Below are 20,240 nucleotides of genomic sequence, written 5' to 3' on the forward strand. Positions count from 1 at the left end.
CCAAGGGAAAGCTGATATGTAGGTAGGGTGCTGCAGAGAGGCATTGCCAGCTGCTTCCTGCTCTCCAGAATATGCAGCAATCTGTGCGTCTGTATGGCCAACTGTTGGGCAGCATTACTGTTAATCATGTGCAAACACTGCATATTAATCACTGCATATTTAATGGGGGGATTAGAGCCTTCACACTGTATGTCTGGTCGTGTTTTGGAAAAAAAAAAGATACAAATCTAACATACTTTTATGTATGTTACGCTACGATTTCCGGAAGTCGCCCGAAGTTGCCTTGAGAGGAAACTTCGGGCGACTTCCGGAAATTGCAGCGAAGTGTATGCCATCCCACTGGTGGTTTACATTCTTGCCGGTGGGATGGCATTGCGGGGAGATTAGTCGCCCGCGGCTAGAAGATTTGTTGTGGGCGACTAATCTCCCCGTCTGTCACCTCCCTATGGGTTAAGACACACAGAGCTACTAACAGCAGCTACTTGTCGTTGCCACTAAAATAGACAATACTGACAATTGTCTCTTTGTGTGTTTTAGCAGAAGCAATTCTCAGTATTGTCTATGGCAGGGTATTTTCTGGTGTTTCGTAGCTGTGACAAGTAGCTGCTACTAAGTAGCTTCGTTTGTCTTCGCCCTAAAGGTGGCCATGCACAAGCAGATTCTATTCCTATTGTCGCTGGTGGAAAAGTATTTTGGAGAGATTAGTTACCCGCAGTAGCAGAGATTTATTGGGGGTGACTAAATTGCTCCGTCAGAACAATGCAGCCATGTATGGGCCCTCTGATGAGCCTAACTGACCGATATCTGGCTGAAAATCAATATCTTGCCGAAAACAATTCAGCAGAAGCCAGCAGATTGTCACACCTATAGAGATTAGTGTTCAGTGCATAATGGGGAAAAGAGTCTTGGCTGCAGGAGAGCTGTTTTCAGCTACATTGTTTCAAAGATTAGAACCAGCAGTGCAGGCAAATACTGCTTTCAACTGTAAAAACATTTACAAATGACTTAAAAAATTACAAATATTTTATTAATGTTGATTTGGAAGTTACTTAGTTTTACATTTTCTTTCTTTATACAAAATATTTGTTTGTGGGTTTACATCCCCTTTAACAAAACAGTCATGTTTGAGAATATCCTTTTCCAGGAGCAAACCTCCCTATAGTCGGATGATTGCTTTGCTGACCTGTAGATGATAGCAGGTATCGTGGGGCAAGATGGAATCAGTATATAAGATAGAGACAGTAGAGCAAGATGGTGATATGAGAACAACTTGGCAGCAGTAGGACAAAATGGCATCTTTAGGGAAATATGGGAACTGTAAGATAGAGACAGTAGATCAAGATGGTGATATGAGAACAACATGGCAGTAGTAGGACAAAATGGCGTCTTTAGGGAAATATGGGAAATGTAAGGCAAGATGGCTTTAGGAGACCAAGATGGTGACAGTAGTGGAAAAGATGACAGTAGGGCCTGATGGAGTCGTTAAGGTCTGATTAGAGTCAGTGGGGGGCATGTGCTGTGTTTATATTTATAAAGCTGGACAAGACTGGTGCATTTAATGCGCAAACATAATTACAAATTTTTATTTGCAGTGCAAATGTCTTTAAAAGTGTTTTAAATATGGTACATTCGCACATTGCGAATATTTATGCACATGCTCTGTGTCCAACTTACGCCACAACTTTGGTGGCGGAAAATATATAAACTGATTTTGCAAATTCATATTTGAAAAGTGAAAATTGTCAATATATTCGTGCATGATAACAACGCACAGAGGGCCGGTCACGCAAACCGCAATTTTATTTGATTCTATGTATCATTATAACCTGGGCCCCCCACAACCTACAGCTCCCGGAAATCTTTGGCCACCTTTTGACTAGCCCAATATGGCAAGCTGTGAGCTGCCATTAATTGCACCCTAGTGGTTTAGCCACTGGAAGCCAAGAATACTCCTTATAACTTATAGCACTTATATTGTAGTGTCACCCACTGTGACCTACAGCACTTATATTTGCCTATTTGTGTCTGTAAGTTACCCTCCCATATAGATTGTAAGCTCTATGGGGCAGGGACCTCCGTCCTCTTTGTCTTTGACTCTTATCTTATTGCAACTGTATCTTGTATTTATTTGTATTTATTGTTATACTGTGTATTTATCTATTATTATCTTAATAACCCCCTGTTTGTATTAATGTATCTACTGTACAGCGCTGCGTACATAAGTAGCACTTTATAAATAAAGATATACATACATACATAACTGTCACTTTTCCTAGAACTGTAAGTTACATGCATGACAGGCAGGTGGCGCTAACTTCCCACAAGGATAGAAATGCAACAGTTAAACCAAATTTATTGCTGGGACCACTGGTGTAAAAATCCCGATGTGATCCCTTTCAGCTGAAAAGTGGCAGAGGGGAGTTGCATATTAGTTTGCAGGAAATAAGTGTCACTAAGATCTACTGTAAATCTAATCAAATAATGAATATTAGTATCATCTGCAGATATAGTATATTGTAAGGCAAGATGGTATTAGACAACAGGCTACTGTGGGATAGTGTGCGTATAGCAAGGCAAGATTATGGGAAAGGGGTTATTTACCCTAAGGACAGTCCCGCTCCTACCTGGACACCCAGTTCCAGAGTTCTGTGCTCCCATGGTACAAAACAGGGAGTTAATCGCGGGCGACTAATCTCCCCCGTGTGCCAGAGCCCTAAAGGTGGCCATACACGTAAAGATCCACTCGCCTAGTGAGGTCGCCCGATTTCAGGCCAGATATCGGTCGGGCAGGCCAGTCGTTGTTTGCCCTACACGGGCCGATAAGCTGCCGAATCGGTCCAAGGGACCGATATTGGCAGCTACAATCGGACCATGTATGGCCACCTTAAGACAGAGGTTATCAGGTTAGCATGGCTGTATAGCTAACACTGAGTCTGTAATGCTCAGTGACACAAATGGGGCCAGATGTACTGTAACTAGAAACAGCTCTGTGGGGAGAGGTAATTGGAGCCTGTCATGTACAATAAGGCCGAGGCCACGGGGCTGGGGAAACCTGATCCTGACTGCGGCTTCTCCTGTGCCTCTGGTACCAGCACTGACACCTGTCGGAATAGAACAGGGGAGAAAAAGCCACTCTGTTGTGGAAAAGGAAGGGGGGTACACAAGGGAAGAGAGCATCATGGTCAGGTGGGGTTAGGTGCCCTAGTGTGGCATGGGAACGAAAGGGGAAATTAACTTATTAATGTAATTCATATGTTATTTCCATGGTCCTTTAAATGAATATAGATAATAGAACATAAGGAGCAATGTTCTCCGATTTAGACTGTGACAGGTACAACGCATTGTTCTTCCAGTTATTGCTCTAATGCTCCTCGCTCTGTCACTTTAACTGCTGTTTGGATATAAGCAACCAGGCAACGGCTTGGAAGACAAGCTGGGAATTCATTCCTAGAGCGGGGCCAGCGTATTACAATAAATATGGCTTGTTCATAAATCCAATTTTTGCTGCTTGCCTTGCTTATTTCAAGGCATAAGGATGGAATGTAGCTGTAGCGCTCGCTCAGGCATGGCCTGCAAAATACTGAAATGCTTGAGTGTTTAAATACAATAGTGGCAGAGATTTCCTTGTGCGCCCGTGGCTTTGTGGTTTGATATATGCTCTGCTCCGTAGCCATAGTGTACTCAGCCAGGCCAGGAGCATTAGCCCACTGGCTAGCTATGTCTTGTTTAGCCAAGGGATGATTTATCGTTTTCATGCCTAAGTGAAACAGCAACCTCCAGGTATGGGACCCATTATCCTAAATGCTCGGGATCTGGAGTTGTCCGGATAAGGGACCTTTACATAATATGGATCTCCATACCTTATGTCTGCTAAAAGATGATTTAAATATTAAATAAACCCAAAAGGATTGTTTTGCCCCCAATAAGGAGTAATTATATCTTAGTTGGGATCAAGTACAGGTACTGTTTTATTATTACAGAGAAAAGGGAATCATTTAACCATTAAATAAACCCAATAGGTAGTGCTGGGCGGTATGACCAAAAATTTATATCACGGTATTTTTCAAAATTATATCGGTATCACGGTATTTGACGGTATTTTTTTTTCCCCATGCATGATTAGGTGACCACCCCAAACACCCGCCACCCGCACCCCCCCCCCGCCACCCCAAACACCCCCCCATCCGCACGCACCCCCCCATCCGCACGCACCCCCCCCACCCCAAACACCCCCCCATCCGCACACACACCCCCCACCCCACCCCAAACACCCCCCCATCCCCTTCACATAAATATAACCCCCCACCCCGCCCCACCCCCCCAAACACAACCCCATCCCCTTCACATAAGTATAACCCACCCACCCCCCCATCCCCTTCACATAAATATAACCCCCCACCCCATCCCACCCCCCCCAAACACAACCCCATCCCCTTCACATAAGTATAACCCACCCATCCCCTTCACATAAAATATAATTACTGGCCAGGCACCCCCGACAGCTCACATTGGTATCCGACTCTGAATGCGTCCTAGCGATGGCGCTTTTGTAGAGTGTGCGCGCTGACGTCACGTGCGCGCTGACGTCACGTGCGCGCTGACGTCACGTGCGCACCCGGAAGTATTCAGCACACCGGTATGTCGAAAATTCATATCGGTTTAAAAAAAAACACCGGTGATCGGTTTTTACCGGTATACCGCCCAGCACTACCAATAGGACTGTTCTGCCCCCAATAAGGGGTAATTATATCTTAGTTGGGATCAAGTACAGGTACTGTTTTATTATTACAGAGAAAAGGGAATCATTTAACCATGAAATAAACCCAATAGGGCTGTTCTGCCCCCAATAAGGGGTAATTATATCTTAGTTGGGATCAAGTACAGGTACTGTTTTATTATTACAGAGAAAAGGGAATCATTTAACCATTAAATAAACCCAATAGGGCTTTTCTGCCCCAATAAGGGGTAATTATATCTTAGTTGGGATCAAGTACAGGTACTGTTTTATTATTACAGAGAAAAGGGAATCATTTAACCATTAAATAAACCCAATAGGGCTGTTCTGCCCCAATAAGGGGTAATTATATCTTAGTTGGGATCAAGTACAGGTACTGTTTTATTATTATAGGGAAAAAGGAAATTATTTTTAAAATTTAGAATTATTTGTTTATAAATGAGTCTATGGGAGATGGCCTTTCCATAACTTTGAACTTTCTGGATAATGAGTTTCCTGATATGGGATCCGATACTGTACATGCTTGGAATATTACAGATTTCAGACTGTGCCTCTAAGATCTATACCCCGGACCATCTAGGGCCCACCAGAGAACCTCATATCCAGGGCTCACTCTGATCACGATAAGATATAGTAATGATCTGGCTGTTAAATAGGCCTATACTTAATCATGATGGCATGCAGGAGGTTAAGTGAGGGTGCTGCCATGCCTGGGTGCGCCTGTCTGGAGCAGAACCTTTCCCCCTTACTACTGTATAATGGGTGTCACTCTTTGTGTTCTAAATGTTCCTGGAACAAAATTGAAACCTGACATAATTTCCTGCCGTGCTTCAAACTGGCGTTTGACTCCATCACTTTTGCCAGGGTGGAGCCTTGCACCAGGGGAAAATGTTATTCTGAAATGCTTGTGCCAAGAAAAGTGCAGACAAAGCCAGTACAGTGTTGTGATTTGCACTATGCACCCGTAACGGAGCCTGGGGGCTGCTGGAAAGGCATCCATGCAGGGATGGCACACCGTCTTATAGCAAACGGCAACAACATATTCACATTATCTCTTTTTCAACCCCAGTTACTCTTTTTTTTGAATACTTGACTTGTTTAATACAGGTATCAGACCCCTTATGCGGAAACACATTATCAAGAAAGTTTGAAATTACGGAAAGGCCATCTCAAATAGACTCTACTTTAATCAAATAATTCACATTTTTTAAAATGTTTTCCTTTTTCTCTGTAATAATAAAACAGTACCTGTACTTGATCCCAACTAAGATATAATTACCCCTTATTGGGGCAGAACAGCCCTATTGGGTTTATTTAATGGTTAAATGATTCCCTTTTCTCTGTAATAATAAAACAGTACCTGTACTTGATCCCAACTAAGATATAATTACCCCTTATTGGGGGCAGAACAGTCCTATTGGGTTTATTTAATGGTTAAATGATTCCCTTTTCTCTGTAATAATAAAACAGTACCTGTACTTGATCCCAACTAAGATATAATTACCCCTTATTGGGGGCAGAACAGCCCTATTGGGTTTATTTAATGGTTAAATGATTCCCTTTTCTCTGTAATAATAAAACAGTACCTGTACTTGATCCCAACTAAGATATAATTACCCCTTATTGGGGGCAGAACAGCCCTATTGGGTTTATTTAATGGTTAAATGATTCCCTTTTCTCTGTAATAATAAAACAGTACCTGTACTTGATCCCAACTAAGATATAATTACTCCTTATTGGGGCAGAACAGTCCTATTGGGTTTATTTAATGGTTAAATGATTCCCTTTTCTCTGTAATAATAAAACAGTACCTGTACTTGATCCCAACTAAGATATAATTACCCCTTATTGGGGGCAGAACAGTCCTATTGGGTTTATTTAATGGTTAAATGATTCCCTTTTCTCTGTAATAATAAAACAGTACCTGTACTTGATCCCAACTAAGATATAATTACCCCTTATTGGGGGCAGAACAACCCTATTGGGTTTATTTAATGGTTAAATGATTCCCTTTTCTCTGTAATAATAAAACAGTACCTGTACTTGATCCCAACTAAGATATAATTACCCCTTATTGGGGCCAGAACAGTCCTATTGGGTTTATTTCATGTTTAAATGATTAGAAAAATTAGAATTATTTGCTCATAATGGAATCTATAGGAATTGACCTTTCTGTAATTCTGAGCTTTCTGGATAATGGGTTTCCGGATAAGGGATCCCATACCTGTACTACTCTGGGGGTGTTAGGAGCTGGTGGCTCACAGGGCAGTAACGGGACAGCAGAACTCGCCTAATATTAATCTTACAAAGGGAAGTAGAAAGACATGTATGTATGTTTTATAGGATGAAACTGATAAACCTGTCTGTCCCGACAAAATGCTGATTGGGCAAAATCCTTGTTGAATTTGGAACAAACCTTTATTTCTCACTTCCTAAACCTCAGACTTTATTATTTGTAGCTTTTCCTGCTAATCCAGCCCTCCGTGTCCCCTCTCTCAGTTTAGCAGGGAAGGGACGTCCCATTAACGGAAATTTGTCTGTTGCTGAACAGAATGGGGGTCATTTATAAAGTTTACACAGCACATATTTTTGCGCATATGGCTTTTTGTGCATGTTTTCCCCTAAATGGTTACATTTTGCATTGCTGTGCCCGTCTTTCCTTTTTTTGCGAATCGTTGTTAAATGCGCATAAAAATTAGCAAATGGCTCACAAATAGGATAGAGGTTTGCGTGAGCATGGCCACTGTGCGTCTTTATTGGTCGATTTTCACTTTGCAGGTATAAATTCCTAATTTGCTAAATCTGCTATTTTTTACACCACCAATGTTTTGGCATAATTTGGGCAGGGCACTGTGCGAATAATTCTGCTTTGCGCAAACTTTAGAAATGAGCCCCAGGGGCCACGTGTTGGCAGCCTGGTAAGGAGCAGGGATGAACAAATTGCATAGATTAAGCAGAATTGGATGTAGGACCTATGTCTGCTGTTTTGTCTCAAATTTGCAATTGGAATGTATTTTTTATTATTTGTGGTTTTTTTTTCTTCAATTTTTCCACTTTTTTCAGCAGTTCGCCAGTTTGTAATTTCAGCAGTTATGTGGTTGCTAGGGTTCAAATTACCTTAGCAACCAGGCAATGGTTTGAATGAGAGACCGGAATATGTATAGGAGAGGGCCTGAATAGAAAGATAAGGAATAAATAGTAACAATAATGGTACAATTGTAGCCTCAAAGAGCTATAGTTTTTTTGGCTGACGGGGTCAGTGACCCCCATTTGAAAGCTGGAAAGGGTCAGAAGAGGAAGACAAATTAGATTGTAAGCTCTACAGGGCAGGGACCTCCTTCCTACTGTGTCTCATACCACATGGCACTTATTCCCTGTGCATTTATATATATATTTATTTTATTTATTATATCACTTGCCCTCCCTGTGTGTAATTGTGTATATTGTAAGACTGTACAGCGCTGCGTACCCTTGTGGCGCTTTATAAATAAAGTTTTATATACATACATACAAATAATTATACTATAAAAAATAAGTAATTAAAAAAGACCAGTTGAAAAGTTGCTAGAATTGGCTTTTCTATACCATGCTTCTATATGGTCACTGCAATATTAATGTCTGTGCCAATGTGTGTAATATCAGAAGGGTCTCGGGATGCTGGGAGTTGCGGTCTGACAGCCTTACCTGTTTGGATGCTGGTATTTATTTTCCATTCTTATTAATTGTACAGAACAATCTGTTTTCCCCGTAGCATAAACATATGGGCAAATCCAAATTTTGGGACAATTTACACTAAATCTAAGAATAAGGGAAAATGGAAAAACCAGGAAGGTAAATATGAGGCTGATCTGTACTCCATGTTCTTTTTCTGACAAACAATATAACTTCTCTGTACTTGGTGTGAGGAACATGTCCTCGGCGCTGGTGTGGAATTGGATCGAACAGTGCTGCTATCTATACTGCGCCCCCGGGCACCCGCAGAGCTGGTGGGTGTGATTGGGAACGCACGGCGCACATACGGCCCAGAGACGCAATTATACTTTATCTTCATGTTACTGAGCCTGGGAGTGTTCTTTGCACCCCGGTGACATACGCATTCCGCTTACTTAATGCTCTGTAATTGGCTTCTGAATTAATCCTCTTCCGAGCTACGGTAATAACATCCCATTGTAACGTGCTCTGGTTTTAAAGGAACAGAAACGCTACAGAATACATATTCTTCCCTATAAGACTATATATATATATATATATATATATATATATATATATATATATATAATATTCAGGTATGGGACCTATTATCCAGAAACCCATTATCCAGAAAGTTCTGAATTATGGAAAGACCATCTCCGATAGACTCCATTATAAGCAGATAATTCTAATTATTTAAAACTATTTCTTTTTTCTCTGTAATAATAAAACGGTACCTGTACTTGATCCCAACTAAGATATAATTACCCCTTATTGGGGGCAGAACAGCCCTATTGGGTTTATTTAATGGTTAAATGATTCCCTTTTCTCTGTAATAATAAAACAGTACCTGTACTTGATCCCAACTAAGATATAATTACCCCTTATTGGGGGCAGAACAGCCCTATTGGGTTTATTTAATGGTTAAATGATTCCCTTTTCTCTGTAATAATAAAACAGTACCTGTACTTGATCCCAACTAAGATATAATTACCCCTTATTGGGGGCAGAACAGCCCTATTGGGTTTATTTAATGGTTAAATGATTCCCTTTTCTCTGTAATAATAAAACAGTACCTGTACTTGATCCCAACTAAGATATAATTACCCCTTATTGGGGGCAGAACAGCCCTATTGGGTTTATTTAATGGTTAAATGATTCCCTTTTCTCTGTAATAATAAAACGGTACCTGTACTTGATCCCAACTAAGATATAATTACCCCTTATTGGGGCAGAACAGCCCTATTGGGTTTATTTAATGGTTAAATGATTCCCTTTTCTCTGTAATAATAAAACAGTACCTGTACTTGATCCCAACTAAGATATAATTACCCCTTATTGGGGGCAGAACAGCCCTATTGGGTTTATTTAATGGTTAAATGATTCCCTTTTCTCTGTAATAATAAAACAGTACCTGTACTGGATCCCAACTAAGATATAATTACCCCTTATTGGGGGCAGAACAGCCCTATTGGGTTTATTTAATGGTGCCCAAATCCCCATGGAGCCTGTAGAAACCACATTTACCCACCAAAATCACCCCTTTACCAGCCTGGACCACTGGGCTGGAATGTTTTCTGAATAAAGGTGGCAACCTTACATCTAAATGAATTGCTAACTATTGAGTGACCGGGTCTCCCCTTTTTTTTCCACCCCAAGTAGAGATGGATGTATAATGTATTATGCAGTGCCCCTCTCTGGCCAGACTATGTAGTGCAGCTGCACCATGTGTTTCTCACTTAGCAAAGATATCTCCTCTGCTTATGATTTGCGTATGAACTACAAAACTATGCACTAATATTCATAAAGCCCCCCAAATTTGCTAGCAGTGATTTAATTGTGAATCTGCAGCTCCCCTTTTTGGTTACCTATTACTTTAGCAACACAACTCTAGGTTCATTGGATATAAGAGATTAAACTCTATTAACCTGTTGGATCTTTGATAAATTTAGAACCTAACCTTTCTCTAAAGGGCAACAGGATTATAAGCATAACCGTCCCTTTAATCTGCTCTCCCTTTCCCTTAAGGAGATAGCGGTATTAGGCAGAGAAAGCAAGGGCAATGCACCTGTGCAGCTTTGGCCCTAAGGGGCTAATTGTGCTCTAGTATCACCTTAACTACCAGCGCTGGGTAGGAGGTTCCCCCTGGGGTCCCATGTGTAAATGTTTACTGCTCTGCGTTCATCTCCCTCACTGGAAGTGATCTCTCCGTTAATACGATTATCCCGAGATGGAAAGGCTTTTTCTTCCCTAAGCACAATAATCTGGATCATAGACAGCTGCTTGCTGGGTGGCACATCCATCTTTGGCGGGGTGTTTGCCCATTTATTGCCCCATAGCTTAATAGAACACCCCTGTTTGATAGAAACCAGTCCATGCACAAATCAGATAGATGTAGACTGTCGCTTTAAGCCGGCACGGGGAAGCAGTTAGACGGTTAATTGCATTGTCTCTGAGACAGATCCCATACTGATAGATGTCACTTATGTATGATAAGTCATCTGAAGAACTGACGGCATCTGCCAGAAATATACCAGGGTGGGGACTTCTTTTTTTTTTTTTTTTCTCTCTCTTTTTGCCACCATCCTACAGAAGGAGGGATTTGATTTAAATTAGAAATCTGCGGCACTGGCTCCTGTACATTATCCAATTGCTGGAAGCCTTGAGTTAAAGACCTGGCTGCTTTATTTCAGCTGGGGGGGGGGGGGGGGTGGTAAGTTTGTGTCAAACCACGGCAGTCGCTGGCCCAAATTCAACCACAGTTTGGATCCTGCCCAGGAAGCTGGGCTGAAAGACGGGTTTGTTTGAGTGACCCTGGCTCCTGGCTGTGCTCTGCCCTCTACTTACTTTGCTAACGGAGCACAGGATCCATATCGTTGGCTGCTGGGGGTTCCCGTCTGTGCATTTGTCTGCAGGACAGGGACTCCGTAGTTGGTGGGATGGCTTCGGTGTTTATGTGCGGGGTGGAGGACATGGTGTGTAACGGCAGCCGCCTCGTATGGAATCTGACCGTATCGGCACTCAGGAGGTGGTATTCTCACAGATCCAGGACTTGTGTGCTGATGCTCAGAACATGGTGTGGGTTACGGGAGGTGTACCAGGTAAATGGCTCTATGGGGTACTGTCATTCCCCAAAAGTCACATTTTATTGATCTTTTATTTCCCCTTGCTTTATTCATTTTAATAACAGGTATAGCATCTGTTATCCAGAATGGTTTGGACTTGGGGTTTTCTGGATAAGGGTAATTTGAATCACCATAGCTTAAGTCTGCTAAAAGTTATTTAAACATTAAATAAGACACTAGTAGTTTTGCCACTAGTATGGATTTGTAAAGCTTGGTTAGGATCAAGTACAAAGTACTGTTTTATTATTACAGAGAAAAATGAAATCTTTTTTAAAAATTAGAATTCTTTGCCTATAATGGACTCTATGGGAGATGGCCTTCCATCAGATAGGATCTGTGCCACTGTGACAGAATGCTCTGTTATACAGATAGCTAGAATCTCAGCCATAAAGCAGGGCAGGACTGCTGCTTACAATGGGGTTCAGATAGGATCTGTGCCACTGTGACAGAATGCTCTGTTATACAGATAGCTAGAATCTCAGCCATAAAGCAGGGCAGGACTGCTGCTTACAATGGGGGGGATCAGATAGGATCTGTGCCAGTGTGACAGAATGCTCTGTTATACAGATAGCTAGAATCTCAGCCATAAAGCAGGGCAGGACTGCTGCTTACAATGGGGGGGATCAGATAGGACCTGTGCCAGTGTGACAGAATGCTCTGTTATACAGATAGCTAGAATCTCAGCCATAAAGCAGGGCAGGACTGCTGCTTACAATGGGGGGATCAGATAGGATCTGTGCCACTGTGACAGAATGCTCTGTTATACAGATAGCTAGAATCTCAGCCATAAAGCAGGGCAGGACTGCAGTTTACAATAGGGATCAGATGTCATTCATCAAAAATAATGCAGACAATGATATTATGAGATAATTTGCAATTTATTATTTACTTGTGTTTATTGTTCACCAGGCATCTGGTTGCTAGGGTCCAATTTACACTAGCAACCAGGCAGTGGTTTGAATAACAGACTTGAAGATGAATGGGGCCTGAATATAAAAATTAACAATAAGAATAAAATTGTAGCCTCACAGGGCAATGGTTTTTTTTTATCTGCCAGGGTTACTTTGCGCTGGGTTTTACGGTAACGAGCAGCAGCTTCTTGTTGTACAGGGCACAAACTGATGAGTAGAGAGGAATTTGCTTCCCCAAGTACATCATTTTGTGCTGAGACCCAGCAGAGCTATTTGTTTTTGTTATGAATGCAGGAGCCCCAGCTGATTGCCTCCCCCATGAAGCACCTGCCGGGGGGGAGGGGGGGGCGCTTCCCTAAGGTGACTGATGTCACTAGGGGGTGAGCACCAGGTGTGCAAATAAAGGTACAGTAAAGGGACATTCAAGAATTGGAACTGTGGAACATTCATTTAAGCTGCAAAAGTCTTTTGTTTGTGTACCAGCTGAATTTAAATAATACCTTCAGTTACTGCTTTAGTTACCCTTTAATAATTTGTTCAGGGCTGTTTTAGATTTGTTATTAGTTATTTTAGGGTCTGCAGCTTGAACAACGAAGGGATGATGTGTTAGTGTAGGTATATCTCCCTTCTGTATTAGATATATACAGCCCCTGTTTCTTTCCATAGGCTATTAATCCTACTACTCTACTACTCCTGTTGCTTATTCAGTTTCATAAATGGCACCGCCTTCCCAGAGGCTAATATCCCACTGCTACTATCTCTCCCTACTATACCTGCTATCCCACAGCCCCAGTCCCTTCCCAGAGGCTATTATCCCCCCACTGCTACTATAGGCACCATCTCTCCCTACTATACCTGCTATCCCACAGCCCCAGTCCCTTCCCAGAGGCTATTATCCCCCCACTGCTACTATAGGCACCATCTCTCCCTACTATACCTGCTATCCCACAGCCACAGTCCCTTCCCAGAGGCTATTATCCCCCCACTGCTACTATAGGCACCATCTCTCCCTACTATACCTGCTATCCCACAGCCCCAGTCCCTTCCCAGAGGCTATTATCCCCCCACTGCTACTATAGGCACCATCTCTCCCTACTATACCTGCTATCCCACAGCCCCAGTCCCTTCCCAGAGGCTATTATCCCCCCACTGCTACTATAGGCACCATCTCTCCCTACTATACCTGCTATCCCACAGCCCCAGTCCCTTCCCAGAGACTATTATCCCACTGCTACTATAGGCACCATCTATCCCTACTATACCTGCTATCCCACAGCCCCAGTCCCTTCCCAGAGGCTATTATCCCCCCACTGCTACTATAGGCACAATCTCTCCCTACTATACCTGCTATCCCACAGCCCCAGTCCCTTCCCAAAGGCTATTATCCCCCCACTGCTACTATAGGCACAATCTCTCCCTACTATACCTGCTATCCCACAGCCCCAGTCCCTTCCCAGAGGCTATTATCCCCCCACTGCTACTATAGACACCATCTATCCCTACTATATTTGCTATCCCACAGCCACACTTCACATACAGTGAAGTGAAGTTATTTTAGGGTCTGCAGCTTGAACAACGAAGGGATGATGTGTTAGTGTAGGTATATCTCCCTTCTGTATTAGATATATACAGCCCCTGTTTCTTTCCATAGGCTTTGCATAGGCTATTAACCCTACTACTCTACTACTCTACTACTCTACTACTCCTGTTGCTTATTCAGTTTCATAAACGGCACCGCCTTCCCAGAGGTTAATATCCCACTGCTACTATCTCTCCCTACTATACCTGCTATCCCACAGCCCCAGTCCCTTCCCAGAGGCTATTATCCCCCCACTGCTACTATAGGCACCATCTCTCCCTACTATACCTGCTATCCCACAGCCCCAGTCCCTTCCCAGAGGCTATTATCCCCCCACTGCTACTATAGGCACCATCTCTCCCTACTATACCTGCTATCCCACAGCCCCAGTCCCTTCCCAGAGGCTATTATCCCCCCACTGCTACTATAGGCACCATCTCTCCCTACTATACCTGCTATCCCACAGCCCCAGTCCCTTCCCAGAGGCTATTATCCCCCACTGCTATTATAGGCACCATAGGCACATACAAACTGTTTGCAGATAGTACCCTGGTTAGCAGCACACTCTGTACCCCAGAAAACGTCATTGCTGCTGACCACTGAGTCACTGCGCCACCCATTGATGATTTGTGAATTTGATGCATAGTGATCATGAAGGGGGTAAATGAAAGCTCTTTTCCCAACAAGTAGTCTGTCTGTGTTTCGCCACAGGGGTTAACATTTTTCCCCAACAGGCAGTCATTTTGTGTTCTTTAAAAAACTGAATAAATGTGCAAATCATTACCAGATTTTGTGTCTGGATCTCTGTTGGTGGCTTTTGGTGAAAAGTGGAATAACTTTAGTCTGAGCCGTCTCTGCTGGGGGACGGGGGTAGTGTGGGTTTGGTAAGGTTCCATTATTCCCCTGCCCCTTTTCCCCATGTGCCCATCTTCACCACCATACCCAGAAATGTATGACTATACCTTAATGAATGTAATACTGGAATATGTTGAGTAGCTTCAGTGTAGTGTTGGCAGAAGGCTGCTTCCAATGTACACACGGAACTGGGCTCATTAAAGGCTTTACAGCTATGGCTTTGGAATAGCAGGTATAGTAGGGAGAGATGGTGCCTATAGTAGCAGTGGGATAATAGCCTCTGGGAAGGGACTGGGGCTGTGGGATAGCAGGTATAGTAGGGAGAGATGGTGCCTATAGTAGCAGTGGGGGGATAATAGCCTCTGGGAAGGGACTGGGGCTGTGGGATAGCAGGTATAGTAGGGAGAGATGGTGCCTTTAGTAGCAGTGGGGGGATAATAGCCTCTGGGAAGGGACTGGGGCTGTGGGATAGCAGGTAAAGTAGGGAGAGATGGTGCCTATAGTAGCAGTGGGGGGATAATAGCCTCTGGGAAGGGACTGGGGCTGTGGGATAGCAGGTATAGTTGGGAGAGATGGGGCCTATAGTAGCAGTGGGGGGGATAATAGCCTCTGGGAAGGGACTGGGGCTGTGGGATAGCAGGTATAGTAGGGAGAGATGGTGCCTATAGTAGCAGTGGGATAATAGCCTCTGGGAAGGGACTGGGGCTGTGGGATAGCAGGTATAGTAGGGAGAGATGGTGCCTATAGTAGCAGTGGGGGGGATAATAGCCTCTGGGAAGGGACTGGGGCTGTGGGATAGCAGGTATAGTAGGGAGAGATGGTGCCTATAGTAGCAGTGGGGGGATAATAGCCTCTGTGAAGGGACTGGGGCTGTGGGATAGCAGGTATAGTAGGGAGAGATGGTGCCTATAGAAGCAGTGGGATAATAGCCTCTGGGAAGGGACTGGGGCTGTGGGATAGCAGGTATAGTAGGGAGAGATGGTGCCTATAGTAGCAGTGGGGGGGATAATAGCCTCTGGGAAGGGACTGGGGCTGTGGGATAGCAGGTATAGTAGGGAGAGGTGGTGCCTATAGTAGCAGTGGGGGGGATAATAGCCTCTGGGAAGGGACTGGGGCTGTGGGATAGCAGGTATAGTAGGGAGAGATGGTGCCTATAGTAGCAGTGGGGGGATAATAGCCTCTGGGAAGGGACTGGGGCTGTGGGATAGCAGGTATAGTAGGGAGAGATGGTGCCTATAGTAGCAGTGGGGGGATAATAGCCTCTGGGAAGGGACTGGGGCTGTGGGATAACAGGTATAGTAGGGAGAGATGGTGCCTATAGTAGCAGTGGGGGGGATAATAGCCTCTGGGAAGGGACTGGGGCTGTGGGATAGCAGGTATAGTAGGGAGAGATGGTGCCTCTAAGAAGGTATTGTATTTTGCTTGATCAAAAAAATGAAAACTTTCTAAAAAGTTGTGTTCGTTTAATAAGAGTTCTTGCCTGGAACTGAGAGACATTCTCCTGTATGAAAAAGAATAAGCAATTAAATAGAATAAGCAATGGAAGTTGTATGATCCACTTGAAATATCTACACTCATTTCCTCTCCTATAAACTCTGCCAAATGCCCAACAGACTCTTCTATTGAAATAACAGTGAGGCAGTTGGCCATGGGATGCGCGGGAGGAAGGAATAATCTGGCCTATTGATTCAGCCTTAGGGAGGCGCGAGCTCTGCCAATAACATTATTGTTATGAGTTCACAGCTTTCTAACAATATCGCAGAGATATCCCATAATTGCCCTTCAGTGGCTATAACTGAAAGTTGGTACGGTTACTCCATGAGCAGCAATGTTTTACTTTTAGTATGTTATAGAATGACCAATCCTAAGCAACCTTTCACTTGGTCTTATTTGTTTCTTATAGTTTTTTTTTTGCCTTATTCTTCAATCTCTTTCCAGCTTTCAAATGGGGGTCACTGACCCCACTAGCCAAAAAACTATTGCTCTGTTTGGCTACAATTTTATTGTTATTGTTACTTTTTATAACTTTTTTTTTCTATTCATTCACTCTCCTAGTCATATATCAGTCCCACATTCAAACCACTCGCTGGTTGCTAAGGCAATTTGGACCCTAGCAACCAGATAGTTGTTATAACTCCAAACTGGAGAGCTGCTGAACAGTTATTGAAATAATTATAAAACTAAAAATAAAAAAATTGCAAATTGTCTCAAAATATTACTCTCTACATTATACTAAACTTTAACTCAAAGGTGAACAATCCCTTTAGGGGGCCGATGTGCAGGACCATGAAGGTGGTTTAGTAAATCATTGTGGGGCAGGCTCTGGTGCAGTTGGACCCCCTGACCCCAGGTAGTTACACTGCTGGTCTTTTCCTCCTTGGTGACTGTCACTGTTGGGCTTCCAGTGTCTTTTCCAAAATTGGTGCCAGGTCCATTCTGAGGATTCTGGTTGGTGCATTTGTGGTTGTGGTTGGTGCATTTGCTTACACTTTGGGATTACTTCTCCTTTAAATTATGAGAAACCTATCCATATAGGCAACTTTCAGCCTAATTGCCCCTGAGCCAGAGGCATTGTGTATTTACAGGGCAATATTGTGGCACTGGGGTAAAGACTCTATATACTGGGGTTCCAGGTTGGATTCAATCAGCACACAGGTTGCTTACAATTTGTAACATGTGCCTGTGGTAAGGAAATTAGATTGTAAGCTCCACTGGCAAAGGGTCGTATGTGAACTGTAACATGCTGCATATAATTTGCCAGTGCTGTAGAACTAAAGGACATAAACATAACAACAATTAAAGGTCACATAACCCTATTTATATTCACCATATTCCTTGCGATTCCGCGTTTGAGACCTTTTGTTTCCCAATCTGCAATCAGTCGGGTCATTTCCTTGAGATTAAAGGGTAAGCGGAAGCGCCTGGGTTGTTCCATTCCCTCTTCCACCCCCGGTATTTATAGCATTGTGCCAGCTTTCACCCCTCACTGGCACCCAATCTGCAAGTCTCTGGCTTCCTCCGTAGCCTATAATTGAAAGGTAAGGTGCTTTTATACCCAAAATATACCCCGCACCAGTGGTGCTAAATGCCGCTCAGCGGTATCTCTATTCTGGGTTAAATATAGGAGCGACGGATATAGAAGTAGGGAGGCGACAGTGGAGCCAGATTTGTTTCTATTCTGCTCCCTGGCATGAAAAATACACATTATTCACTGTGGGAACACAATGGGTCTGTGTGCAGCCATGGAGAGAATACACATGCTTTATTCTGCCCCTAGGGGGCAATGTTGGGTAGGGCAACGTTTAGGGTAGGGCATTTGCTCTGGGCACTCATGATCAGAGGGAGCCCATGGGGGGAAGAATGTAGATAAACGTACAAAGGATTCTATTTTGTAGCACTTCTTAGATATTGTTAGTACATACATCAGAGATGTTCAACTGCAACTCCCAGCTCCCAGTGGCCCTGTCAGGGCATTTATATTGGTGTATGTGTAGAATTACTGGACTATTAGACTCTCCTGCATCATTGAGAAGGGTGAATGTCTTACTGTGCCCCTGTATCATGGGGGCAGCATCTTGGCCGGTGTCATTTCTGTTTTCTGATTGGATCCCTGGGATTAGAGGGCAGATACACTAGCACCGGTCTGATCATTTATTGGGATGCACTGCTCACCCAGGGCTGCCACCAGGGGTCCTGTGACCATGGGGGACCCTGAAAGAAACAAAAGGCTAATGGGGGGGGGGGGGGGGGGGGGGGTTAGGGGCTTTAGTTCTCCTTTAAAAACAATTGTCCCTGCTCTGTGTATACTCATACTATACTGTCTTACTGAAGCAATATGGCAACTCCCTCATATATGTATTACAGGTATAGAACCCATTATCCAGAATGCTCGGGACCAAGGGTATTCCAGATAAGGGGTCGTTCCCTTATTTGGATCGTCATACCTTAAATCTACTAAAAATTCAATAAAACATTAATTAAACCCAATTGGAATATTTTGCCTCCAATAAGGATTTATTATATCTGAGTTGGGATCAAGTACAGGTACTGTTTTATTATTACAGAGAAAAGGGAATCATTTAACCATTAAATAAACCCAATAGGGCTGTTCTGCCCCAATAAGGGGTAATTATATCTTAGTTGGGATCAAGTACAGGTACTGTTTTATTATTACAGAGAAAAGGGAATCATTTAACCATTAAATAAACCCAATAGGGCTGTTCTGCCCCCAATAAGGGGTAATTATATCTTAGTTGGGATCAAGTACAGGTACTGTTTTATTATTACAGAGAAAAGGGAATCATTTAACCATTAAATAAACCCAATAGGGCTGTTCTGCCCCCAATAAGGGGTAATTATATCTTAGTTGGGATCAAGTACAGGTACTGTTTTATTATTACAGAGAAAAGGGAATCATTTAACCATTAAATAAACCCAATAGGGCTGTTCTGCCCCAATAAGGGGTAATTATATCTTAGTTGGGATCAAGTACAGGTACTGTTTTATTATTACAGAGAAAAGGGAATCATTTAACCATTAAATAAACCCAATAGGGCTGTTCTGCCCCAATAAGGGGTAATTATATCTTAGTTGGGATCAAGTACAGGTACTGTTTTATTATTACAGAGAAAAGGGAATCATTTAACCATGAAATAAACCCAATAGGGCTGTTCTGCCCCCAATAAGGGGTAATTATATCTTAGTTGGGATCAAGTACAGGTACTGTTTTATTATTACAGAGAAAAGGGAATCATTTAACCATGAAATAAACCCAATAGGGCTGTTCTGCCCCCAATAAGGGGTAATTATATCTTAGTTGGGATCAAGTACAGGTACTGTTTTATTATTACAGAGAAAAGGGAATCATTTAACCATGAAATAAACCCAATAGGGCTGTTCTGCCCCCAATAAGGGGTAATTATATCTTAGTTGGGATCAAGTACAGGTACTGTTTTATTACTACTGTAAAAAGGAAATTAGTTTAAAAATCTACATTATTTCATTAAAATGGAGTCTATGGGAGATGGGCTTTCTGTAATCAGAGCTTTCTGGATAACGGGTTTCCGGATAACGGATCCCATACCTGTACTACAAATATACAGAGACAGAGTGGGCTGTGCAGCCAGTAAGCTGCTCTGCTGGTAAGTGAAAGTTCTATTTTTAAAAAGTATTTCCCTTTATTTTACAATAGTTTCAGTTGCGTCGTTATCCAAACCCAGGGGTATTTCAGTCTTGCAGTTAAACAAATAAGAGTTATTTTTTTGGGCTAAGTGGGAACAGCCCATTCTCCCTGGCAGGGGGTGCCGCCCGTGACTGGTACAGATGTCTCCTGAGTGGGTAATTGC

General features: G+C 43.0%; 1 protein-coding gene across 2 annotated transcripts in view; it reads left to right on the forward strand.

The window, feature by feature from the left end:
• The window catches only part of frmd4b (FERM domain containing 4B), a 138,653-nt gene that overhangs the window by 25,716 nt on the left and 92,697 nt on the right, over positions 1–20,240 (forward strand). Inside the window, exon 1 of one of the 2 annotated variants that reach the window (XM_002940515.5) lies at positions 11,181–11,526. The exons of the other annotated variant lie outside the window; for it this stretch is intronic. Within the exon in view, the coding sequence (XP_002940561.2) occupies positions 11,365–11,526 (162 nt within the window). The 5' untranslated portion in view covers positions 11,181–11,364. Of the gene's footprint in view, positions 1–11,180; positions 11,527–20,240 lie in introns of those variants that run through there. 2 annotated transcript variants of the gene reach the window in all.

Source organism: Xenopus tropicalis, chromosome 4 (assembly GCF_000004195.4).
Source record: "Xenopus tropicalis strain Nigerian chromosome 4, UCB_Xtro_10.0, whole genome shotgun sequence".
NCBI classification, from domain to species: domain Eukaryota; kingdom Metazoa; phylum Chordata; class Amphibia; order Anura; family Pipidae; genus Xenopus; species Xenopus tropicalis.